This window comes from Pygocentrus nattereri, chromosome 17 (genome assembly GCF_015220715.1).
Source record: "Pygocentrus nattereri isolate fPygNat1 chromosome 17, fPygNat1.pri, whole genome shotgun sequence".
In the NCBI taxonomy this organism is placed as follows: Eukaryota; Metazoa; Chordata; class Actinopteri; order Characiformes; family Serrasalmidae; genus Pygocentrus; species Pygocentrus nattereri.
In genome coordinates, this window is record NC_051227.1 from 22,418,181 (window position 1) to 22,446,024 (window position 27,844).

At 38.3% G+C, this 27,844-nt stretch overlaps 1 protein-coding gene across 5 annotated transcripts in view; it reads left to right on the plus strand.

Moving 5' to 3' along the window:
• The window catches only part of nbeab (neurobeachin b), a 481,645-nt gene that overhangs the window by 276,125 nt on the left and 177,676 nt on the right, over positions 1-27,844 (plus strand). For all 5 annotated transcript variants that reach the window (XM_037546398.1, XM_037546400.1, XM_037546401.1 and 2 more), the window contains 3 exons: positions 5,739-5,803; positions 12,934-13,042; positions 19,765-19,931. In XM_037546398.1, the coding sequence (XP_037402295.1) occupies positions 5,739-5,803; positions 12,934-13,042; positions 19,765-19,931 (341 nt within the window). The remainder of the gene's footprint in view (positions 1-5,738; positions 5,804-12,933; positions 13,043-19,764; positions 19,932-27,844) is intronic.

The following is a 27,844-nucleotide window of genomic DNA, read 5'->3' on the forward strand; positions in this document are numbered from 1 at the left end:
AAATTTTCCTTTAAATAAAGGAAACCAATAAAGTGCATAACAGTTTAACATCTTTCTGAAGGCCCTCTAGTGGTCATTCCACTGGCCTCAGTAGTTGAAATCAGTAGTTCAGTTGAAAATAATCAAATAAAATATTTTTTGTCTTATAGCTCTTTGTTCTCAGAGTAACTAGGACACTATTGTCTCTATACTGAGCCGCTGGTGAGCAATAAGGGGTGAAAGTGGAGGGGGAAGAACCCCCTACTGTAAAAGCAAGTCACACTTCTCCATAAAAAGACGTCTATGCTGAGACAAAACAGACAGCACAACAGCAAATGTCTTACTATCAAAAATATTGTACCACAAAAGATTCTACTATAAAGCATTTAAATACAATAAAACACTTTTATAAATGTTGACTTGCTTGTTCACCCAGAAAGACAAAAATCTAGTTTATTTCCATTTAAATACTTTTTATTAAACCTTAACGTTATTTTATTAAATATTTTATTAAAAACTAATGTTATTAAACCAAAAAATGCATAGTTTGACTGAGGGACCTTGAAAACAGGCAGATTTTACATTGTTTTAGATTAGATTTAGTTGTATTGCCATTGTGCAGAGTACAGGTACAAAGCCAAAGAAATGCAGTTAACGTCCAGTGAGAAGTGCAAAGTGCAAGAAAGTATGCAACAACTGACAGTTATAATATATACAGTTAAGGACAATAGAGTGGTAAAAAAATTCAGATGTTGCAAGTGTAAGTATAATATATATATATACAGAGTGAGTGGGGAGAATGTAAATGTACAGTCAAAGCAGCATATCACTACTGCCGGAACAAAACCTCATATCTCCATTTTTGACGTTTTTCAGTTTTTGACATAATTTGAAAATACCTGTTGTCATTTAAATTGTTTATAAATGTCATGATGAATCGACCAAAAGGAATAGCCCAAAATTACTTTGAAAAATTTCTGCTTCCATTGACTTACATTAAAAGTAAAGTAGGTGTCTGTATTGTTGTTGATAATGAGAACTAGTTCATTTCTAGCTACACTAGCTCAAACACAGAGCAAAAACACATTTAGCCTAAGAGTCTAACCTAAATATACATACAAAATAAATATTATTCAAAATTAATAATGTAATCAATTTGCACATTTTCACAAATAACAAGCTGCGTGCTACACCTTCACATTAGACTGAATGGGAATTTTGTTAACATTCTTTAAAGCTTGTCCACCCTCACAACAGTGGCTATGAAAAAATGCTTTTGTGGGCAGAGCTTGGAAAGGTCAATTAAAACTGCTGTTATTACATCAGTCAATGCCTGTATGGCCAAATACATTCTTAAACCCCATTTCCAGTAGATTCTGGACTCTTAACTGTCTTTTTCTCCTGCATCTGACGGGAATGCCGAAACAATAGCATCATCCCTATTTCTCCAGTGATTTATACCGTCTCTCTGGTAGCAGCTGATGAAAATCAAGTCCCAGTCTCATATCAGTCAGAGTAAACCTTTCTCTCCTGAGGTGGTGGTTTGTGATCATACTCCCCATTTACATAAGGGATCGTATTACTTCCTTCAGGAGGTGCATATGTGCACTAATTCACTTCACAGCCCCATCCAGCCACCCCATAGGGAGCCCTTACTTTACAGCCTGGGCCGAGGGAGGAGAAAAAAGAGAGAGACATGACATGAAAGAGCTTTACAGCGTCCGTCTTCAGAGCCACTTGAGAACACACAGCAGATCGGGATTTGGCTCGCCTGTCTGGGAAGAGTCCGATGTCAATCTGATGTCATTTTTTGGCAGGCTAGCGTCCCCCCTACATCTGGGTGTGTTTGTGTTTATTTTTGTCACGTGAGCGCCTCTCGGCTGGAGCTGGGGCTGGGGGAAAGGGGTTGTACATGGCCAGCCCTCGCTCCAAATGAGGAGCAGTCTGCCTACAGCAAGGGTAGAGGATAGTGTAGCAGAGTGAAGGGGGCAGGGGAGACAGAGGGGGTCACGCTGAACATTTGGAGACCAGATGCTTTCTACTATTGTCTCTCTCAGCTCAGCACGGATTAAGAATTCAAGTTTAGCATTGGTTGGTATTGAACTCTTGTGTGTGTGTATGTATGTATGTATGTATGTATGTATATATTTGTTTATTTATTTCTCTAGTTATGAAAGGATTAGAACACTTTATTGTTTTCTCTGTTAGAACTGTATCATTTGTTTATTAATTTAGTTATTTAGCTACAAAGACCTTTGGCCAGTGTTACTTTGTTTTAGTATTTCAGGGCTTTATCACTGCAATCTTCAGAACTGTTACTGATCTAATGCACCTCATTAAAGTTAATAATGTAATTATCAAGCTGCACAAGTGTAATGAGTATAATTTGGAAAACGAATCTGTGGTCAAGGGAATGTATACAATACTGGTCAAAATTCCAGAAAAACAGAAAACATATTCAACAGAAACTGGCACAGAAGCCTCAATGATCAAATTGCCACGATTGGCCCCTCCCAGTCATCCATGTGCTTTTGTTTTGGTTTCAGTCTTCCATGTGATTTTGTTTACTTGTCCATGTGCTTTGTTTCGATTCTTCCCTGTCCTGCCCCCTTGTTTCTTGACTCCGCCCCTGATTGTAACCACATGTTTTCCACCTGTGTCATGTTAATGTTATCCCTGTTGTATTTGAGCCCTGAGTTTTCCCTAGACCCTTGCTGGTCTTTGTTTGCTGTGTAGTTCTGTGTTTCTGTTCATTATGTCTGTACCCTGATCTCTCCGTGTTGGCTCCTTGACCCTGGACTGTTCTGATTCTGAAATCTCGCTTATCTCTGCATATGCATCCACCTCCTCATCGCTCCCAAACGTGACACAGTATGACATTTATCAGTATTAGCATGTTCAAAATTTGTCCAGCTGCAATTCCTTACAGGACTTTCTCTCATTTTTTTATAGAAATCAGCAGAGATTTTTTTCCACACCTTCAGTTCAGTCTTAGATGTTGGTTGCATTTTCTGCTTCTCACACTTCAAGTAATCCCAAGCACATTCAGCGATGTTGAGGTCTGAGAGAGGTCATTCCATTATTCTGAGAATACCAGTAAAAGCTTCTTGACAGCTACACACTGTTTCAGACCAATAGCATTCGGTTATTTTCTCCCAGTGGTAGGAAAAACAGAAACACCTCATATTCATCAAAGACTAAAGCTTTAAGTGCTGATTATCTGATGGGGACAGTTTTAATGGTCTATCAGGTCTGCACAGTTGTTAGGAGCTTATAATCATTTTTTGAACTACAGTTGTGAAACCCCTATTTGTGATCTGATTTCCATTGACTTTCCCCTTCCTTATGCTAGCATCATACATCCAATATCTGCAGAAATATGTCCTGAAAAATGAAGAGCTTGTATTTATACCTGTTTGAAAAGTGTTTTGTGTTTTTTCACAGTAACATACAAACAATGGAGGATGCATAATGTTAATGTCATAAGAAAATCTCATATTTCTGAAATAAAATTATAGCGAAATGGAATTAAATATTGCAAAGTTTGGACTAACGTTTATGTCGGTCTACTCGTCATGAAATGTTCACAAAATGTAACACAATGGAAAAAGTTTTCTTTTTGCAGCAATGGTGAATATACAGTAAACATAGAGTAAAAATACATTACAAAATTCACGTCATCTCCTGCATAGTCTTGCTGGTCTACTGGAACAGGACAAGGCTCCAGTCATCCAGAACCAGTCTGGAGTAACCTGACCCGAATCTGTGGCTTAGCTTTGAATCCAGAATCCAGCTTTGAATCCTGCTGACCCATCAAAAGCTCCATGTTCAAGGCATCTTGAGATGGTCCAGCACATTTCCCCAGCGTTCCCTCAGATTTCTGCTTTGGGCACCTGAGCTGCTCCCCTCTAAGCCTGCTTCGCCTCACCTCAGGACCTGGGAACATTTTTCAGCCTTTCTCTTTTTCTTTTCCCCCCTCTTTTTCTTTTGAACTCCTACCCAGCCCATGCTCCTTTCCCCCCTGCAACTCATACCTTTGAGAACCAACAGAAGAGCGGCAGAATTTTCCCACAGTGAGTGGCCAGGCTCCCAAACGGCCTCTTAATCAGCTCCAGACTCGTGTTATGAGTGTGTGTGAGAGTTTTAGAGAGAGAGAAACTGCCCCCAGGTCCCAACAGCCCTCCAGGCGAGTGGAGCCAGAGGGCCTATGGATGGAGGTCTTCAGTGGTCTGTCACTTGGTTGCTTGGAGAAAGGAAATGGCTGCATTTAAGGGGCAAGGGGGATACGGTTTCACTTCACAATTACATCTCTCCTGTGTTTACAGATCTGTTCTCAGTGGGCGAAAAGGCACCCATGCTCACAGGAACTTTTTATAGCGCCAGCTCTCTCGCGCGAATGTGTGACCTCCAAGTCGTCTACCCTTTTTGTCAAATTCAGAACCATCAGCTTTTCGCTGTGTTTGAAGTGTGGTTTGGGCTGCAGAGTAATACTTGGCAGGGATGTATGGAACCACATTTTTAGAAGTCTTCTGCTACTGGTACCGCTTTATAGGCCTGTGCAGAGCTGTTTTACTCACTTTTTCAATGTTGCCAAAGAGTGACAGAGTAAAACAACACACATGACCTGCTAGTTCAAAGTCTCACAGCTGTTAACCAGTCAGTAAACACCATAAATCTTCACAACTTTTTATGTAATTACTTTTTTGAGCTACTGCCAAGAAAGATTCCTTGCATGTAACATTTTTCTTGGCCAATAAAACTGACCAATCTGTGCTCTGCCCACAAGTGTGCTCTTATGCCACAACGGTTGTGAGGAGGTACAAGATTTACAGAGAGTTGGCTTATTCAGTTTTTTAGCCTGCATTCTACACTTTTTCATTTACTCAGCAAGGGTTTCTTGGCAGCTACACATCCTTCCAGACTCATAGTGTTGAGTTGTCTTCTCATGGTAGAGGGGTGGACAGAAACACCTGTAGATTTTTTTCAGATCTGAAGCAAAAGTGGAACTTGATTTTCTCCTCTCTCAAAGGTGAAAGATTTAAGTGATGTTTATCTGATGGGACAGTGTTGGTGGTCTACCAGGTCTTGTAGGTTGTTAGGAGTCCCATTTTCTCTATATCTTAGAATAACTGTTTGGACTTCAGGTTTTGAAACTCAAGTTTTTTTCACTTATTTCCCTTTAACTCCACCGTTTTATATACAAGTGGATAATCTTATATGTAATCTCTAAAAGCCAGCTTATTCATTTTGGTCATTTTTCCAGTTTTCTCCCCAGTTTAGCTTTGGCCAACTTTCACCTGCTAGCTAGGTCTCCACCATCACAAGATGCTAAAAGGCCTATGCTAGTTAGGTCTGCCCCATCACGTAATGTTGTCAAGTTGGATCAGTAAATGCCTGCATGTTTCCTCTGAGGCTGGTGAAACACCATTGCATCTTTTTTGAACAGCTAATAACGTCATTTGACAGTTCAGTGCACTTAGAGGAGAAAATTAATTGTCATTTCTGTTATGTTAGCCTACAGACTTCCAAGTTAGAGTGATGAGGGAAAGGGAGGGCCATCCTACTCACCCAGAGAGAGAAGGAGATCAGTTATACTGATTTGGACTCCCAGCTGAATGGCTGTAATGTCAGCAGGAGTTGAACTCTTGATCTCCTGGTGATTCAGCGAACAGTCACATTGCAACAGTCACATGCTTTTAACTCAATGAGAAATTGTAGTGGACAACTTCATGATACACATTCTGTTTTCTGGTTTCTAGGAATGGCAGAACTCCATCCAGAAGAACGCGGGTCTGGCTTTCATTGAGCTTATCAACGAAGGAAGGTAACACTCCCAGCACCCCTGCAGCTGCTCCTGGGCTAAGTCACTAAGCGGCTGGCTTATGTCACCCTATGCCTGCACACTGGGCCTGAGCCTGTCTCAGCTGTCTAGTTACCATAGCACTTCTGAGCAGGCGGGCTGAGGGTGGCGGCAGCAGGCTAGATTAGCCGTAAGCCTCTTGCCCCTGTAGTGCGACTTGCAGGAGGGAAGCCAAATTGAAGAAGGCAAGCATGCAGGGAAGAAAGAGGGGCAGCCATGTTTCTGAGAGTAGGCACTGTGGTTAAAGTATCAGCACGCTGCCTCCTTCAACAGCTACTTTGTTTGTGCCTCATGAGTTATTGCAAGGCCTAGTATGAGGGTCCACTCTGTACATAACTTTAACTTATATATTAGTTTCATAGTAATTACTAAACAAGTGATGGTAGTTACTGAATAAGCATGGGGATCTAAAGGTTGAAGTTTTTCTCACTCATATCTTTAGCTCTATGTGTAAGTACCTCTGGAAAAAAATGGATATTTCCTTGATTGGGGTGTCTTTTGTGTCCCACTGATATTAAATGTGTAAATAGGTATGTAAAGTAAAAGTAAATGACATTTTAAACATTGCTTAGATATCATAAAAGGGTCCTCACATTTACATTTTCAGATATAGTTTAAAGTGTTAATAAAATCTGCCTACAACACTTAGAAACCAGTATTTGTGCCTTTACTAGCCTACTATAACTATGCTTTAGCTTAAAATGTAGTAGTTAAAAAGCTTCAAAAATGATTAAACATGCCGTTTTTGCATTAATGTGTGAATCCCTTAAATATCTTATGTTTAAACCTTTTTTCAAGAGTCATCTGTTATAGGTTATGAACAATGTATATTGTCGACATTCACCACTATGAAATAGCTAGTATATTGAACAGGTCTCATGATCAACAGGAAGTTGTTTTGTCCAAATTCATTAGGATGTCACTGACATGCATGTTATGTAATTACATGGTGTGTATTTAAAAATTAAATGCCAAAATACTCAATCCTGTTGCTCATCTGTAAACACATTTTGGAAAAGAATGAAATATTGTTATCAAAGCATGATTTCTTTTATTTGATGTTGGAAAAATTACATTTAGGTTTTAAGAATCACCATTTGGCACAGCAATAATGGAATCACTCAACAAATATTTATGTATATGTCATTTCCACATGAATAGAATATCAGTCAGAACAAAACCTTGTGTCTCTATTTTTGTATATATCTACACTATATTTCCAAAAGTATTCACTCACCCATCCAAACAATTGAATTTAGGTGTTCCAGTCACTTCCATGGCCACAGGTGTATAAAACCAAGCATGCAGGGATGTAGACTGCTTCTACAAACATTAGTGAAAGAATGGGTCACTCTGAGTAGCTCAGTGAATTCCATGAAGTGGTAGGCTACGTAAAATGACAAAGCGGGGTCAGTGGATGCTGAGGCACAGTGCGCAGAGGTCGCCGACTTTCTGCAGTCAGTCGTTATAGACCTCCAACCTTCATGTGCCCTTCAGATTAGCTTAAAAACAGCATAGAGAGCTTCATGGAATTAATTTCCATGGCCAAGCAGCTGCATCCAAGCCTTACATCACCAAGCGCAATGCAAAGTGTCTAATCCAGTGGTGTAAAGCGCCGCCACTGGACTCTAACGCAGTGGAGACGTGTTCTCTGGAGTGATGAATCACGCTTTTCTGTCTGGCAATCCGATGGACGAGTCTGGGTTTGGCAGTTGCCAGGAGAACGATACTTGTCTGACTTCATTGTGCCAAGTGTAAAGTTTAGTGGAGGGGGATTATGGTGTGGGGTTGTTTTTCAGGAGTTGGGCTCGGCCCCTTAGTTCCCGTGAAAGGAACTCTTAATGCTTCAGCACCAAGAGATTTTGGACAATTTCATGCCACAACTTTGTGGGAACAGTGACATGACTGCGCACCAGTACACAAAGCAAGGTCCATAAAGACATGGATGAGTGAGTTTGGTGTGGAAGAACTTGACTGGCCTGCACAGAGTGCTGACTTCAACATGATAGAACACCTTTGGGATGAATTAGAGTGGAGACTGCAAGCCAGGCCTTCTTGTCCAACATCAGTGTTTGACACTGAAAGTAAATACTTTTGGCAATATAGTGTCTATCTATCTATCTATCTATCTATCTATCTATCTATCTATCTATCTATCTATCTATCTATCTATCTATCTATCTATCTATCTATCTATCTATCTATCTATGTCTCTCTCTCTCTCTCTCTCTCTCTCTCTCTATATATATATATATATATATATATATGTGTGTGTGTGTGTGTGTGTGTGTGTTTGTAGTAATATGTTTTGTTGATTTCTGTTAAGCTCAGCCATATGTAAGTGTGTTCTCTGTAGGTGATGTGTTGCCTTATTTACCTTCTTTTCACTTCAACAAAATCAACAAAACAGGTCATTCGAGAAAAGATGTTCAAGCTTTTGATTATGACTGTACATTACAAGTTACAGTTTTGAAGATCACATGATATATTACATTAACATGTCTATTTTGGTCTACTTATATAATAATTGTTGTGTCAAACCATAATTGTGTTGATATGAGTTTATACTATATACTTTATTTACACGGTAATGATGTATTTGAACCTGATACATTTAATGCAGAACTGTTTTCAGTGTTTCAGTGTGTCAGGTTCACACAGGGTATTTTTTGTGGAGCTGATCATGGCTCAGCCTGCATATCCATCTGTTGACCCATCTGTCCGCCCCCACTCCCATACACACACACACTCAGAGCTCTTGGACAAAGAGCCTGAGTCAGCAGTGACAGGCGCTGTCCAGGGTGCTGGCACGTCTATCACTCTGCCCACTGTACATCTGTAGTGGGGCACCTGTTCATTTTGACTGGCCTGGAGTGTGATGAAGAACACTGTTTACTGTAACATCACCAGTGCGTAGCCAATAACATAGTCAGTGCCAGACAGCAATCTTCATCATCACCATCATCATCATTCACAAGACATACAATAGACTGACAAACACAAGAAAAACTACACACCCACACAGGTCTTGATTTCATATTATTAATGCTTGTATGGGATGATTCAATTTAACCCCTTAGACTTAGTGTTTGGTTATTTCTTTAAGGATGTTTTCAGTAGTTAATTGGTAATGAGACAGCGTTGTGGTGTAGAGACTTAACATAGGAATGAGTTAAAGCAAAAACATACTTTAATTTTGTACACTACAAAGTAATTTTTCAGTTTTTTACTTTATAATTCCAGTTATTATTCAGTAATTACTAGCCATTATTTGGTAAATACTATAACATCCATCCATCCATCCATCCATCCATCCATCCATCCATCCATTATCTTCCACTTCTCCGGGGTTCAGGTCATGGGGGCAGCATCCTAAGCAATGAGACCCAGACCTCCCTTTCCCCAGCCACTTCCACTAGCTCTCCAAGGGGGATTCTGAGGCGCTCCCAGGCCAGCTGGGCGATATAGTCACGCCAGCGTGTCCTAGGTCTTCCCCGGGGTCTCCTCCCAGGTGGACTTGCCTGTGACACCTCCCGAGGGAGGCGTCCAGGAGGCATCCTAAGCAGATGCCCGAACCACCTCAGCTGGCTCCTCTCGATGTGAAGAAGCAGCGGCTCTACTCCGAGTCCCTCCCGGAGTCCAGACACCCTGCGGAGGAAGCTCATTTCGGCCGCTTGTATTCGCGATCTTATGTAATTATATAGCTATAAGAATGAAGACTTGAAAGGAGGACACATATAGTTTATTAGGGTTTAAGTGGTTAAATAGACTTGTAGCATCTCTTTAGGGGTTGTTTAAAAACAGTGTGATAGCAATCTTCGCTTCAGTGTGCTGTCTATAAATATTGGTTTTAAAATTCACAGACATGATCTGTCACTATAGGTCTAATTAATTTTTTGCTAATATCCTGTGAAAGACTTTTAGCTTGGCATTTCTGTACTGGGAAAAGTACACCATCATTTACTAATTAGACTGTACTAAGTACTAAAAGTAGTTGAGGAAACCGGCAGTGGTTTGACAGGCTTCTATAGATTTGCAGATTATGTTACCACAGTGTGTTGGCTGTGGTCCCTTATAGAGGAAAAGAACATATTTGTCCCACGTTTCCTTCACTGGCATTGATATTCCATCAGAAAAAGCATGTAAGACAACACTTACTCTGAACATGAACTGAAACAGTCAATGGTATCCATTTTCAGAATCCTCCAGATGACGTCTTTTAAAAAGATTCCGAGTTAAAACCACAAACAGTTCTCTATATTGGAAGGCATGTAGGAGTTTAAAATGCTTTTCAAACATGCGGTTTTAGGTGACATTTTCCTTTTACAGTCTAGCACTGCCACGTTTATGAAGCCTTTGCGAGAAAGGACTGTTCCTGTCTCAGCGTAGAAGCTCTAAATGCCACTGAAAAGCCATTGCTGTTGTGTTCTGCCTTTTATTTGAATAAATAGTGTACAGCGTGACAGAAAATTGAAGTGTAATTTGCACTCTGTCGTCTCTGCTGTTCATGCGAAGGGGAGCGAAGGCCTGCCCTAGTTTTAATTCCAACCTTCCTATTATTAGCAAGGAAAATAGGTTGTTTACAGCCTGTTTCCTTCTCAGGGCTCAAAAAGCTAATTCAGTGCTTGTCAACACTTCAAGTGATGCATGCATTTGATGAATGTGGTTTTGGATTAGGCTTCTACCCTGAGACATAAAGGGAAATTGCTCTCAATACTATGTGCCACAGTAGCACAATGGCTCAGCATAATTAAAACAAAGCTGGCTTAATGACGTGTAAAATAGGTTGTAATCTTGACACTGTAGCCTCTGAGCTGTAACAAATGAGCATTTTAAATAAAATGTGAGTTTTCAGGGTTGTGTGTTGGCCAGTGGTGAGATTGTAATTACTTTTAAGGCCTGATAGATAACGCTGATAATATGAGCAGGCATTGTCTTATGCTTGTTTTATACAGTCGCATCTAGTGTTTGTCAAGCATGAAGGTCACTTTTGTGTTAATGTATTCAAACCATTCATATGACTGTCCAATAGTGTATTTGAATGTTTTATAAAATTGCACTACAGTGGTTTCAGGCATTATGTGGAACTGTAATGTAGTGTATTCATACATTTCATAGAACTTAGTACTTAGAACTTAGTACTTAGAACTTAGAACTTTCTTAGTGTATTTAAATGTTTTATAGAATTGTACTATTCAAACATTTTTTAAAACCATACTATACTGTGTTCATATGTTTTGTAGAATTGAGCTATAGTGTATGTAAACATTTTCTAAAATTGTACTACAGTGGTTTCAAGCTTATTATAGAACTGTACTGTAATGTATTCAAACATTTTGTAGAACCATACTGTAGTGTATTCATACACTTTGAAGAACCGTACTATAGTTTATTCAGATGTTTTGTAGAACCATACTACAGTCTATTCATACATTTTGTAGAACCATACTGTAGTGTATTCATACATTTTGAAGAACCGTACTATAGTTTATTCAGATGTTTTGTAGAACCGTACTATAGTGTATTCATACATTTTGAAGAACCGTACTTTAGTTTATTCAGATGTTCTGTAGAACCATACTGTAGTGTATTCATACATTTTGAAGAACCGTACTATAGTTTATTCAGATGTTTTGTAGAACCACACTATAGTGTATTCATACATTTTGAAGAACCGTACTTTAGTTTATTCAGATGTTTTGTAGAACCACACTATAGTGTATTCATACACTGTGAAGAACCGTACTATAGTTTATTCAGATGTTTTGTAGAACCATACTATAGTGTATTCATACATTTTGAAGAACCGTACTATAGTTTATTCAGATGTTTTGTAGAACCATACTATAGTGTATTCATACATTTTGTAGAACCATACTGTAGTGTATTCATACATTTTGTAGAACCATACTGTAGTGTATTCATTCATTGTGAAGAACCGTACTATAGTTTATTTAGATGTTTTGTAGAACCATACTACAGTCTATTCATACATTTTGTAGAACCATACTGTAGTGTATTCATTCATTGTGAAGAACCGTACTATAGTTTATTTAGATGTTTTGTAGAACTGTACTATAGTGTATTCATACATTTTGTAGAACCATACTGTAGTGTATTCATACACTGTGAAGAACCGTACTATAGTTTATTCAGATGTTTTGTAGAACCATACTACAGTCTATTCATACATTTTGTAGAACCATACTGTAGTGTATTCATACATTTTGAAGAACCGTACTATAGTTTATTCAGATGTTTTGTAGAACCACACTATAGTGTATTCATACACTGTGAAGAACCGTACTATAGTTTATTCAGATGTTTTGTAGAACCATACTATAGTGTATTCATACATTTTGAAGAACCGTACTATAGTTTATTCAGATGTTTTGTAGAACCATACTATAGTGTATTCATACATTTTGTAGAACCATACTGTAGTGTATTCATTCATTGTGAAGAACCGTACTATAGTTTATTCAGATGTTTTGTAGAACCATACTACAGTCTATTTATACATTTTGTAGAACCATACTGTAGTGTATTCATTCATTGTGAAGAACCGTACTATAGTTTATTTAGATGTTTTGTAGAACTGTACTATAGTGTATTCATACATTTTGTAGAACCATACTGTAGTGTATTCATACACTGTGAAGAACCGTACTATAGTTCATTCAGATGTTTTGTAGAACCATACTATAGTGTATTCATACATTTTGTAGAACCAAACTTTAGTGTATTCATACATTTTGTAGAACTGTGTATTCAGGTACTATGTAGAACAATGCTATAATTTATTCAGATATTTTGTAGAGCCATGCTATAGTGTATCTAGATATCTCTACTACAGTTGTTTCAAGCATGTAATAGAACTGTACTGTAGTGTATTCAAACATTTTATAGAACTGTACAGTGTATTCAGGTATTTAACAGCTCTAAACTATAGTATATTCAAACATGTTGTATATAGTATATTCAAACATAGACCTGAAATAATATCACTGATCACCTGTAGTTTGTCCTGTAGTCCTGTAGTGTGTGAATTTACCCCATTTCATGGCTTGATTATTTGTTTTTCTCTATGTTAGACTCCTGTGTCATGCCATGAAGGACCACATTGTGCGTGTGGCAAATGAAGCTGAGTTTATCCTGAACCGCCAGCGAGCCGAAGATGTCCACAAGCATGCTGAATTTGAGGTATTCAAATGTACTGCTGAGATCTCGCCAACATTTGGCTTTTTTAGGGATTTTTATCCAATTATCTCCAAAATGTTAGTGGTGTCCAATTGCCATCTACTTTTTAAATCTTTCCTGTCATACGGCACCATCTAGTCTAGAAGGGTAAGGGCTACCACGTGATTCCTCCAAGACACGTGAGGCCACCACATCTGTTTGAACTGCTGCTCAAGCAGTGTCGTAGGCCAGACATTTTCAGGAAAGCATAAGCTGCCCAGTTCTGTGTATACAAGTTAGCAGATGCTTACAATTGGCTAACAGTGTTCCAGGAGAGAGGATCTAAGCCATTGGTCACTAGTTTTTCTCGTGGAGATTTACCTTCCTGCAGGTTTCATATTCAATCCGAATCTAGCACATCCAACTGATTAGAGCCTCTGAAGACATTCATTATCAGGTGCTGGCGTGGCAGATTACAGTGAGGGCTAAACTATAGAGGGTGGTAGATCTCTTTGGAGCAGGGTTGAGGTACCAGTTAAGGTACAGTTGCTGATGTAATTTATTCAAATTGGCTTAACTTCTATTAGATTTCCACCTAAACTCATTTAGGTTTGTTGAACTTAAATTAATAGTGTTGATTTAACTTATGTTGGTCCAATTTACCTTAGAAGAGTAAGTTTAAAAATGGTCAATGTAGTGCCCAGTCAGTTTAGAATCACACAATTAATTGGTAACTAACCAAAATATAGAATGTAAGCACACCCAAAAGAAAACAACGCAGAGATGGTAAGTACAACAAAGAGAAAGATATCCAATATGGAAATAGATGGAGCCAAGGGCCAATAAAATATTGCATCCTGTGCCAGTCTGTCCAGCAGTTAATGACAACAAACTAAACCAGAGTCAGTCAAAATCTGTCAAAGAAAACAGGACAGCTTTTTGTGCTCAGTTAATTTAGTTAAGAGATTAATTAGAAATTTAGTGGCATCTAGCAGTGAGGTTGCACTGTCCTTGTCCACCTTGTCCACTGATCTCTTTCAGAGTATGTAGTAGAACCTACGGTGGCCATCAGGTCTTCTGCCGTCACCTGTCCCGATTTGGTGTCTTTTCCTTCTTTTCTAATGAGGATTCACCCTCTCTTGCTTTTTTCTTATGCTAAATAATGAGTATGATACTCCATTTGTCAAAATTTGGTCTCACTAATGTCTGTTTAGCCAGTACCGGCAGCAACCACTAGAAACATGGCAGCATCTGTTGGGAGAGGACCTGCTCCCCATGTAGAAATGAAAAGCTCATTCTAAGATAATGAAACACAGTGAGTCATAGTTACAGATGTTTATACATGGATGAAGACATGGTTTTGTATATGATATTCCATGTCTGCTAATCTTACACATTGCTTCTTTAAAAACCTAGAAACTATAACATCAGTCAATGGAAACAGATACTCAGTACCACATTACCCCCAACACTGACTACAATGAACCATTTATTGCTGGGAGTGTAGCATGTGTCATGCAGATACACCAGCAAACAATATGCCTTTCTCACTTGGGAAGACTTTTAGACTTCCTAGGCTATCTATAGGTGTACTTTTTATGCAGTGCTCTTTGCACTCCTCATTTAATAAAACATAATTGGGGCAATTGTGCAAATACTGCAACTGCATAAAAGCAAATGGTTATTATTTATGAAATTATTTATGAAATTGGACATAATTTGACATTTTGAACAAATAACACTACTGGGTGCATAAGTGAAGATGGATAGCTTCTACATACAATGCACCCATGTTACACCCATGTTGATGTTGAAGCAAACTCTGGCCCATCCTTCATTCAGATGGACTACTTGTTACCACATTACCCACATTACCACATTGGGTTTTCTGGGCTACACTAGAGTTCAAAACCAGCATCTCTTTAGGGAAATAAGCATGTAATGCTCATAGTAAGCTGTGCAACCAAATTCCCAAATAATATAAACATACTGCCATGGAATCTGCAACAGCAGGAGCGTCTTTTATCATGACTACAATCTCTAATCCCCCTCTGCTCTAATCTAACCCCAGGGGGTCAATGATCCGAGGAGAAATCTGATTGTATGAATTAGATATCTCTGCACATGTTAAAGATACAGGCAATGATGAAAATCCCCCCAAATGCCTAGAGTGGGGGTGGCTTCATAATCCAACCCTGTGTCTCCCAGTGGAGATTAATCCACACATATTAGCCCAGAAGAAAGAGATTTAATAACTCTGCTCCAATTTGCACATTAGGCCCCTCTCGCCAAATTAAAGCCCAGTCTCTGGTGATAGCATTTGCACTACGTCTTGAACTGTTAGCTTTTTTAATCAAGAGGCTATAGAGAACTCCACTCATTAACAGCTTAAGCTGGGGGAGAATTAAAGCTTAGCTAGCTCAGAGGCTCCATTATGTCAATAGCTTTTGAGAGCAAAAAAGAATAGCTGGAAATCTTTTCTGTTATAATATGATAGTACTAGTATTGGATACATTAGTAAAGAAAGAAAAACAGCTTCATTGTGAGGAAATAGAAATGGTCCAAAATAACAACAAAAATATGTTACAAGTACCATTACAATGGAAAATAATTTTTTTGTACAGTTCTATGCAAAAGTTAACATACATTAAAAATCCTGTACAGGCAAGAAATTTTAGTGCAAGTGTTGTTTTCATGATGCCACGAAAAAACATTTACATACAGTATATTTACTTCCACAGAGCACAGCAGATTAGCCCTATCTCAGTCCAGAACAGAGGCCCTACGTATATTTCTCGTAAAAGTACAGTACAGTAACCTCTTTAATTGAAATTTCCATAACAGATTCTATTGTCATTACACCAGTTTGAATGAAAAGTAGACAAAACTTGAATTTAGAACTTCTTAGTATTTGTCCTTCTTTTGACTTCACAAGTTTATGCGAAAACCTCTGATGAGTAGATCTGTTCACCTGAAAGTCATCTGAACACAAACTTCAGGGGAAGAGATACGACAAAAAATCAGACCTTTTGTGAAAATGCTGCAAAACAGTCAGTGTCACGCATTTGCTTAAATTAGTGAAATAGAAATAGTGCAGAATTTTGAATATTTCCTCTTTCTGCTAGTCTCTCACACACACTCTCTCTCTCTCTCTCTCTCTCTCACACACACACACACACACACACACACACTCTCTCGCTCACTCACACACACCAACACACTCTCTCTCACACACACACACACACACACTCTCTCTCTCACTCACACACACACACACACACACACACACACACACACACACACTCTCTCTCTCTCTCTCTCTCTCTCTCTCTCTCTCTCTCACACACACAAACACACAAACACACACATTATCTAAGCCGCTTGTCCTTCTGAGTCGTAAGGCTTTTGGAGCCTATCCCAGTGGTCACTGAGCGGAAGGCAGGAAACACCCTGGACAGGTCACAGTCCATCACAGGGCAGACACAGAGACATATACAGGCACACAAATCTTCACACTTAGGTGCAATTTAGTATCTCCAATCAGCCTGAGTGCATGTCTTTGGACTGTCTAAGGAAACCTTCGCAGACACAGGGAAAATATGCAAGCTCCACACAGAAAGGAATCATACCCCTCTTGCTTTGAGGTGACAACACTGCCCACTGCTGCTTTTGGACCACATGGTGTACATCTGTGTGTGTGTGTGTGTGTGTGTGTGTGTGTGGGTGGGTGTGTGTGTTTGTTTGTGTGTGTGTGTGTGTGTGTGTGTGTGTGTGTGTGTGTGTGTGTGTGTGTGTGTGTGTGTGTGGGTACATACATATATAAAATTATCTATAAACCAAGGTGTAGGAGAGCAGTGGTGACAGTGACGGAGTAGGCACTATGAATGGAAATGAAGCATCCCGCACATATAAAGGCATGTGTCATGAGTCTTCAGTGACACACATACACATATACGTTGGGCAGCACAGGAACCGGTCTCCTGACTCCAGTAGAAGTGATGAGTTTCTTATCTGGAAGCAGCAGCCTTCCTTGGGCAGCTGTTTGATGTACTGCTCTTGAGGATCCTTGACCCACTAGATAAACCGCAGCACACGCTAAGATAGGCAGCGTCAGTGGCGATGGGTAGCGTACCTGGCCCACGATTCATCCTGCCTGCCAAAACCGGGGCAACATGCACTCCTCATCCTTCTTCGCCTCCACTTTATTAGCCGCTCGCAGAGATTGAAGATCCGGTAGGAAGATAAGACGTTTTTACAATTAAACCAGTGTCACTTCTAACCCTCATATCCCTCTTGAAGTGATAAATAACGCTTGATATTTGTCAGCACATCACCCACTAAAGCGAGATGACACTGGGAGATTGAGTTATCGGGCCGTTTGAAGAATATGTCGAGGTATAATATCTGACAGAATTCAAATATAAGGCAGGAAATTCAATTACCCCCCTCCTCCTCTGCCTGAAAGCTTCTGTTAGCAAATTAGATTTTGAATATTAGCCAGAGATCCCCCTCGGGTGTGTGTGGGGGCTGGGAGCTGCACGGAAAGACAATCTTATTTTAGCAGGGAAGATGAAGTCAGGCCACTGCCTCACGTCTGCTTTGCTCTAGAGGGATGCTGTGAAGCCTCTCAGTCTCAAAGGAGCTCTGAGCTACATTTAGAGCTTACAGGAGTACCTGTGCTTGGGTTATTCTCAGCCTAGCAAGAGGAGCTAAATTGCAGAGTCTGCAGTTTTCTTTATTGCTTCCTTAGAGCTCAAAGGCAGAGACAGCTGGGATGAGCTTGTAGATACTTTCTTTTGCAGTATTACAATTCTTAATTAATAATTAAATCCTAAAGATGTCATTCAAAGGGGTCTGATGTGAAAAGCATCATTATAGAAAAGGAATCTAAATCTGAATTGTTCCCATCAGTGATGACAGTAACCAGAAATCTGAAGACTAGGATGGCTCTAAAAACCACCTTACAGAAATCAGTTATGTGGAAAGGTGACGAATACATTGCCTGATGCCTGAAACCTTATGATAGTTTTGCAATCAAGGTTTGTTATAACATACTTTTTAAAATCCATTCATGGTGGAGGGTTACATGCAGGGTGGTGTAAGGCAAAATAGTCCCGTAAGAAAGCTTTTTGGGCCCACTTTACATTAATTGTCTCTAATAAACTTGTAGTTACACAACAATGTGTACAATAGCAATGTAAGTACTTTTTATGTATGCTCTTTTACAGATGGATTACAGTAGGACAGCTTATGTGCATCACTTTTTATTCATGTAATCACACAAGTGTAACAGCATATATTTGCATGCACTTATGCATGTGTACTGGAGTAAACTGCTGTTTTTCCAACAAGAGATTTCTGATTGTATATGATACTCTTTAAGATACACTTCTGTAGTCACATAAGCTGTAATCCATCTGTAACAATACACATTACATTGTTGCATGTGTTATTAATGTATAAGTACACAGACACGGCTTTTCTTAGGAATTATCACTATTTTAACATTATGAATGTTGCATATAAACATTCAGAAGACATGGAGGTTCACTGTTAGTTTTGGATAGTAAATAAAATGATAATGTTTACATTGTAGACGTGTTCCTATTGTTCCTATTAGCACCACAGTAAAGAAAGTATGTAAGTCTGCTTACATCTCAATGACTTAATAGTGCAGAACTTTTTAAGAATTGTTGGAATTTCTCTTTGAGGCAGAGGTATTAAGCAGGTGTGAAGTACAAACTCCAAAGTAGTAGGTATTTATTTTGCATAGTGAGTTACTGAAATGATGTATTACTTTGTACCACACACTTACGTGGTTAAAAGTATGAAATGATGTTGCTGATCATGATTATCTCGCTATCCATCCTGGTTTTGGAACACCAATTCAGTACACCAGGTTTAGAGGCCTAACATAAGCACTGCCCACTGTGCCACCTTAAATCAAAATGTATCAAAATGTGTGCTTGACATCACCCTTATTTGAGTTCGAAGATATTAAATAAACACCACATATTATAGCGCATCGATTGCTCAGCTGCAATTACAGCTTCAATGCTGTTATTTATAGCACATTGAAAAATGTACTGAGGATAATGTGTAAATATCAGTACCTGGATTATAAATATGTATGTCTTCATGTTTTAGCTTGTGAGATTAGTCTGTCTGATTATTCTTATAATTTATTGCTTAAATGTTATAAACATTTTATAAGCCATTTATCCTATTCACACTGCATTCTTGTGGTTATTTATAGTATATATTATATTATAGTATAGTAATAGTGCACTCACAATAGTGAGTGAATACATTATAGAGATGTTTCAGAAAGAGATATTAAAATATTTTTAGTTAGGAGAAATGTCAATCAGCCATATTTTGAAATATGATCTGAAAGCGAAGTATGCTAGTTAGCTAGGATGAATTAAATACAGTTGTGTCTCGATGTGTGTGGGTTTGTTTGGGTAAGATTTTGGGGTTGGGGTTTGGGAGCACACATTGTAAATAACGTTTTCTTATTATTATTTGTGTGATGTACGTAATGTTCTTCAGTAGCAGCCTGCAATAAAATATATTCCTAAACATACAGAACTAAAGTGAGTTTTGTAACATAACAAGTGACTAAAAGCTAGACAAATGCTCCCAGAAAGCTAAGCTAACTGAGACACTTTGTTGTTGTTCTGCATAGTTAGTGATCATGTTTGTGAGTCTGTACTAATGCTAAATCTCTGTGGTTCCTGCTGTAGTCGAACTGTGCGCAGTACGCTGCAGACCGGAGAGAGGAGGAGAAGATGTGCGATCACCTCATCAGCGCCGCAAAACACCGCGACCATGTCACCGCCAACCAGCTGAAGCAGAAAATCGTCAACATCCTCACCAACAAGCATGGAGCCTGGGGGGCTCTCGCACACAGGTATGGATCTGTGGGGGCCTGTGTTTGACACAGCAGAGAAATGAACGCATTTATTTAGTTCTTTAATGCCGAAAAACTTAGAAAACCCAGAGAAATGCAGGGCTAACATATAGTGTATAAAATGCCTGTTTTTTATGTTGTTTACTGTCAACATCATGGGCATCCAGAGAGCAAACAAAGCAATACATATTGAAACAGATTTGTTTTATTTGAATGTGGAATGTCAACATAACAAATAATATTAGGAGTGGACAAAAGCTCAGAGTGGGTGGTCATTATCATGTAAATAGACTCACTGAGCCGCTTTAGCTTTTTAATGGATGTATTTCTACCACAGTACAGTTGTATACAAAAGTTTAAACACCCCTGGTAAAATTACAGTTTTGTTGATTTTAGAAGTGAAAACAATATGTTTAAACACATCCTTCATCAGAGAAAACAACTACATATGACAGTTTTTGCTCATTTCAGTGTAATTATTTCAATTTCTATTTATTTGCATAGTTTTACTTATTGGAAAAAAAAACATAAAATATGAAAAGTTCTATAACTTTTACAGGCCACATTTTAGGTTTTTATTTATTTATTTAAAAGCTTAATAAGAAACAGTAATTATGCTTTAAAATTATGTTTTTAAAAAGTGTGTTCTCTGTAGAGGACATGTTAATTTCAATCTCACCTGGCACCACAGTTAGATAGTAGGTACCAGCCATGTTAGACCTGGTTAGGTCCAGGCCTTCCCAGATTATTTACAGGCCAATCAAATGGGAGAAAAATATTTATCGAGCTGCACCAGTAATTGTTGCCTTCAGTTATTTGGCAGTGGACCAGTGTGTCATGTAATTTGAGTTTAAAACTCCAGCTGTGGTCAAAAGATACATCTGGAAGACATGTAAAAGTGAGACCACAGTGCAGTTCCCATTTTCTGATAGATTCCAAAACTGAAGACAAATTTACAAAACATCAACTTGTGTCAAAATGTCAATGTGTCCTTGGTCCATGCATTTGCAGTGCAAAGGTAAGATATCAATGGCCCAGAAACATTTTTAGCCTAGGATCCTTCACATTTTAGGTTTTAAGTTTGATGTGTTCACTTTCCTCAACATCTCAGCCGTCTGACTGGGACCAAAGTTGTCTGTGTGTTGAGCACAGGCTTTATATTGAAGGGTGTTGCAATGCTGGTTGGGTTTCTGTGAATCCAGCATTCTGGTTGATATACATAGGCATGCTATTGTTTTGTATCTCTATAGTGCAGAAGTGTTGGAATAGGTATCATAATGACTGCACTGCTGTCAACAATTGGCTGTAGCCTGAAGTAATGACATTGCGGGATATGGCATGTTTGGAATATCTGGCTTCCAAAATGGCCTACCTACTTTATCACAGGCCTAAACCTGTCAGCAAAAGGTACTTACATATTGTTGGTGTTGGTGCAAAACCTCGTATCTCCAAATTAATAACTTTACAGGAGAAAGAAAGAACCGTTTTAAAGTTGAATAGAATTTAACAGATTTTTTTTTATGTAATGTGGGACTATTTCTATTTGACCTTTCTTTATGATGTTTTAACACACTGTAAAGGGCATGTGTTATTTCTAAAAGTAAAAAATCTAAATTGTCCAAAGAAGTAAAAAAACTAAATAATGTTTTGGTTTATTTTGTTATGACAATGATGACATATATATATATATATATATATATATATATACACTGGACAGATTCTTATGGTTACTTTCATGCATATCATATATATGGCTCATATTATAATTATACACAGGTACTTATTGCATATCAAATATGCAACATATTTCTATTACATATAGGTACATACCTATATACAAAGGTATATATGGGTTATATTATAGGTATTTTTTATTATTATTACATGTATGCACATATACAATACATGTACAAGTACATGTAGTAATACAATTAGGACACATATATGAGCCTACATTCTGGGACGTCATGATGAGATATAAAAGCAAGTGAGTGTGTGTGTGTGTGTGTGTTCACTATGCCTGTTTGTGTGTTGTTTTGGAGTCCTGACTTTCTCTCGTAAGGTCGCCTTTAGCTGTCAGGGCCAGGACTTACCTGTCTCACACACACACACACACACCCACACACACACACACACACACACACACACACACAGCTGTAATGTGACTGCTATTTAATGTCATTTTCTTGCTCTCCTCCAGGGTCAGGCTGCAGGTCAGCAAACTCAATTACCACAACCGACCACTAAATCCCAAGAGACACATCATTGGTGGTCAGATTGTAAGAGAGAGAGAGAGAGAGAGACAGAGAGAGAGAGAGAGAGAGAGAGAGAGAGAGAGAGAGTGTGTGTGTGTGTGTGTGTGTGTGTGTGTGTGTGTGTGTGTGTGTGTGTGTGTGTGTGTGTGTGTGTGTGTGTCTGTGAGACTGGCCCCCTTTCACTCACTCAGCTGTACACCTGGTGGCTGTTAGGTTGTTCTCGAAGGTCCTGTTAAAAATCTTTGCTTTGGCACTGTGACCAACAAATAGTGTATACAAACTCCAAAAAGTACAAGTTTATACTTAGAGGTCTGTAAATACAGACATTTACATAAAACCCATGAATAAAAGAAAAATAGACAAAAGGAACACCAATCATGGAACAGAATTCCCTGAGGGAATGTAGCCATGTGCTATTGTCCAGTGAAAAACCTAAAATGTAATATCCAATATTTTGGATAATTCGATGGACAAATAATGCAAATTTCCTGTTCAAAATGTCCACCAGTGCAGAGCAGTATTTAAGAAATATAAATATGGGCAAATATGAGTACTCCAAAACATGTTGTTGGTCAATTGTTGCCTTGCAATACTGATTGCACAGAAAGCAGCAATATGCAAATGAGAATATTAGCCACAAAATTGTTTATTGTGTACTGTGGCTGTCTGCACAAGTACAGACATTTCTTGATGAATTTTTTAAGTGTTTAAGGCTCATGATTCACAATGAATATAAATAATTTGGGCAAAAATAATGGAATGTTTAATTAAAGAGTTTCTGCATGCAGTTCATTCATTGAGATGTCAATATGTTAAACAGTCAATTACAGAGTGGTTTATATATATACATATACCAATCAGACATAACATTCCTCTTCATCTTATATATATATATATATATATATATATATATATATATATATATATATATATATATATATATATATATAGGTAGTTCTACAATTACACACGGTAGTCCATCTGTTTCTCTGATACTTTGTTAGCCCCCTTTTACCCTGTTCTTCAGTGTTCGTCAGGACCCCCATTGACCCTCACAGAGCAGGTACTATTTGGGTGGTGGATCATTCTCAGCACTGCAAGAACACTGACGTTGTGGTGGTGTGTTATGCCTAATCAGTATATATGTACTAGTTTTCCTTAAACTACCCTGCATGTACATCTTTGCCGTGAAGAAATTTTAAAAAGGCCAAAACTATCATTAAACAATCTCTCAGGCATCATGCAACTATTTTGTATGATATCTTTCTGTGAGGTAGCTTTTGGTAACATTAAATGCTTTGTATGTGTGGTTCCTAACATCCTAACATCACCACTGTGAACATTTCTGACAGTTTCAGTTTTTTAGAGTGGAGGATCAAACCACTCTGAATTACTTTGTTTACATTTATTCACGAGGACAGTTCGAAACACTGTGGAATTTCTCTGTACCTCTTTCATGAAAGTTCACAATTGTGTTTAACATATATGGCAGTATAATCACTATGTGATTATACTGTCTTATATATTAAACACAACTGTGATATTTTGTCCACATTACGAAGCCCTCCTCTATAGTCATTTAGTCATGGCTACTGAGGTCAAGGCTTTCTAAGCAAAGTCCATGCCGCCTTTTTGCAGTGTCATCAAACACACCGTAAATGTTGCCTCCCATGAGCGCTCTGCTAAGCTGTCAGTTTGATCCCGAGAAAGTCCAGGGCACACACTTGCATGTTTCAGATGCACACAGATGTAAACACACATGCACACACACACTCTTAATCCACAATCACTGATTACAAATTTGCTCCACTTGCTGAAACAGTGGCTGTGGGTTTCTTTATTGAATTCTGCCAAATACAGTGCAGATGGTGGAAAATGTTCACTGCACCAGTGTGTTTACCTTCGCCAATAGAAAACATGTACAGCAATCACCACTTGAGAGAAAATTGCTTTGCTGTTTCAAGTCTTTGGTTTCAGTCTTTTAAAACAGTAAACAAGTTGAAGGGCATGTCTGAGCCTTAGGTTTTGCCTCAAGCTCATCTCAGTAAGCAGACAGTGGATTGTGAAGATTGACTGCGTGGGACTTTTCCCTTTTTCTGCATTTAATTGAATGTCAGATTCTCCAGTCACAGATGGTTTGCTGCTCGTCTGTGTGTAGAACTGTGATACTGACAAAAATGGTAATTATCATTTCAAGCAGTTTGATTGCAGTTATTAAATGCTCCACTTTTTATATGAATTATTACTTTTATATAAGGATATACCAAATTGGTTCAAGACAGGGATGCAGTCTAACTTCCTGCTCCGCAATGCAGGGGTGTGGCTAAGATAAGTCCTACACTGTAAAAAGTGGCTCATCATCTACGTCAAAAAATGACTTCATATGGTAACAAGTAACTGAACTAGTTTTATTCAACCTATAATTGAATTTCATTGTTCATTCAAAGTATGTATTTTGGTTGAATAAATCTAATTAATTTACTTACTAATTTTTGAAAGCAGATCTGACGAGCCATTTTTTATACTGTATGAACTAAACTAGAGTTTTGGCCACGACTTTGGTTGTCAGTAAAACACTTTCTAAATACACTTTTTACATTTCCTTTTTAAAGCATATTAATCGATATATTTGAGTGTATTGAGTTGATTTCATTTGATTTCTTGCTGTAGCGATGACGAAAGCTAAATGGTTGAATTTTCCCGCTGCGTTATTTCCGTGTCCCAAACTGCATATCAGAAAAGCACTACAAATTAGGCAAAAATAGTGCATACACCATGCACTCATTAGTGTAGTAGGTGAAGTACAGAAGTATTTGGTTTGGGACGCAGCATTAGATCAGCCAGTTTGATGCATTCAACTGCACTGAATGACCGAAGACAGAATTATAGCTGTGCTGTGCTGCATGTTAGCTGCTCAGTAAACATATCCAAGCAAAAAGTATTTATTGATTGAGGATGGATTTATTGAAGTAAATTAATGCATTTATTGAAGTAAACTGTCAACATTTGAAATTCGTTCTACAATTCTGTGTGTGAGTGTGTGAGTGTGTGTGTGTGTGTGTGTGTGTGTGTGTGTGTGTGTGTGTGTATATATATAGTTTTTTTAAGTTTATGTTCTCCTCATAACATTTTCTGGAGACTGTAGCTTAAGTGTCTATATATCTTTTCAGCCTTTTCTTGATCATTCTGTTGTATTGTGCTCGGTTTTTATCCACCTGCAGCATGGCAGCATGTCTACCAACATGGCAACCTTGTTTTGTGATGTAATGGAATACTATGAATACATAGTTACCTACAAATGATAATTTTGTGTATATATATATATATATATATATATATATATATATATTTACACTATTACTCTATTATTAATGCCTTGCGTTTAATATATAATTAATCATAATATAGTCTTTGTAAATATTTATGGTCTGAATATTAATCAAGTTATTTTTATTTATTTATTTATTTTTATTCTTTTTATTTTGGGACCACAGGTTGAGCTAATTCGGTAGAATGGTCCATGTTGTGTTTCAGTGCTTATCAAATAAACAGACTGTGTCGTCGGAAAAAAATTATATAATAAGTAATTCATAATTAAAACTTAATTATATGAGACTTTTGCTTCTTTCTTTAAAGCACAAGGCTCAATTTATTCTACTGCCATTCATTTGATTTCACTGTTACCTACTAACAACTCTGCTAATTATTGGACTGTTCCAGACCATTGGCTTCCAAGCCAGAATCACTGTGTTTTTACATTGGTTTTGTATATCTGTGCTGATCTAAATCAGAATTCAGATTATCCTTTTGGAAATCTTACGTTTATTGTCTGTACTGAAGAAAAATAAGAAGACATTGTAAATAGCTCTGGCTGCATGCTGGCTGGTATAATGTATTGTTTGGAATTTTCTGCTACCTCTCTGGCTTAGTCAAATATTTATAGAAAGTGCAGAGGAGCCATAACATTTACATTGAGACAAAAGGTTATTGAGCTGCAGCACATTGTAAATGGTACCACACAACTTCCAACAAATTCAAATTTAATGGTAACCTGCTGGAGAAGAAAAATGATGCAATATGCTCATGAGCTTAAGGCAGTGTTGCAGCTCAACAGCTTAGTCTTATTCAATGCTACATTAACTTTTCCATTTATGCTGGCCGTGTAAAATAGAATGCCCCCTGGCATTATAAGTAAGTGCATGCGTGTACGCGTGCCTGTCTGCTTGAAAATTTATTTGTGTGGGAGCGTGTATTTTTTGTCTTTGAGCATGAATGCCCTCAAATTGCTTTTTTCTTCTTTATTTTGCGCTCCAGCCTGGAGAGGGCTGGAAGAATGTTGATAAGTTGCGAGGAAAATGCTGCATGGCCTGCTCATGCATTCAGCCTTGTGAAAATATAAATGTTACCTCGGCACCGCTGACATTTGAATTTCTCTACACCATTAAAAATATCTGGCTAGTTAAGTTATGGTCAAGGAAAGCAGGCTGGTCTTGTGGACTGTTAGCTGAGCTGATGACCCGTTCTTACTGCGCTTTGCCCACATCGCTGGAGAAAATCTTTCATGGAGGACAACATGTGGGATGTGCAGTCGGACGGCTGCGCCGCAATTCCTCAACGGCTTTGCAAGCCGAAAGCCAAATAACCAGCTCCAGAGCGCAGAGGCTTCTGTTCGATCATACTCTATGCTTCCCTGATGATGAATGTCCCCTGTATTGAGTCGGCATCAGAAAATCAATAGGTTTCAAATTGAAACAGTATAGGGTTTTATTGATCTGGGCTACTAAATCAAAACGAGAAGGCTTTGATAGGACTTTGGTAGACAGCTCCTGGCCCAGTAATGACACACTATCAATTTTAGCTTTACACTGATAAATCAAGTTGAAAATTGGATGTCAGATTTTTTTTTTTTTTTCTCCTCCTCACCTCGGAGGGAGTTATTTTCCCTGCCCTCCTTCCCTCTCCTGTTGACCTCTGCCCTCTTCCAGTGGATTATAAAGTTCAGTCACATCACCAGAAAGGAGATGTCAGACAGACCGTCACAATTAGTGGCAGAAAAAAAATCCATGAAATTGAAAAATCATGGACTCATTTACTTGCGTGCCATTGACCTGCTATCCAGATCTCCAGACTGCCTGCCAGTTTAGTAAACAAACTGTATGTAAGCAGGGATTTACACCCTTCTGGACAGAGTTTAAAGTCTCCATCCTGGTAAAATGCCAGATCTTGCAGGGTTTTTCTCCTTGTTTTTTCTCCACAGATTCTTCTGTTAGCCTTATAGCATGCCATTTCTCCAGACAGACCACACAGGCTCAAAATTACATGACTACTTAAATATTTGTTAATTAATAATGGTAATGGTAACTGATAATTGATTGTCTTACATGAATACATAAGTACTACTAGCTCTAAACACACACGTCATTTGTAGAAATAAGACTACTTTTTAAGTAGAATATTTAAGATATGTTCTCTTCAAACCCTCGGCTGATAATAGCGCTGTAAACATTTGTATCAAAGAATGCTAATTATTGGACTACTCCATAAGTAACAGACAGTTGGCTTCCAAACCAGAAACTCTTTTCTTACATTGGTTTTATATGTTTGTGCTGATGTGTATCAGAAGCCGTTAGCATTACAACCTGGTAAACTTGAGCAAAA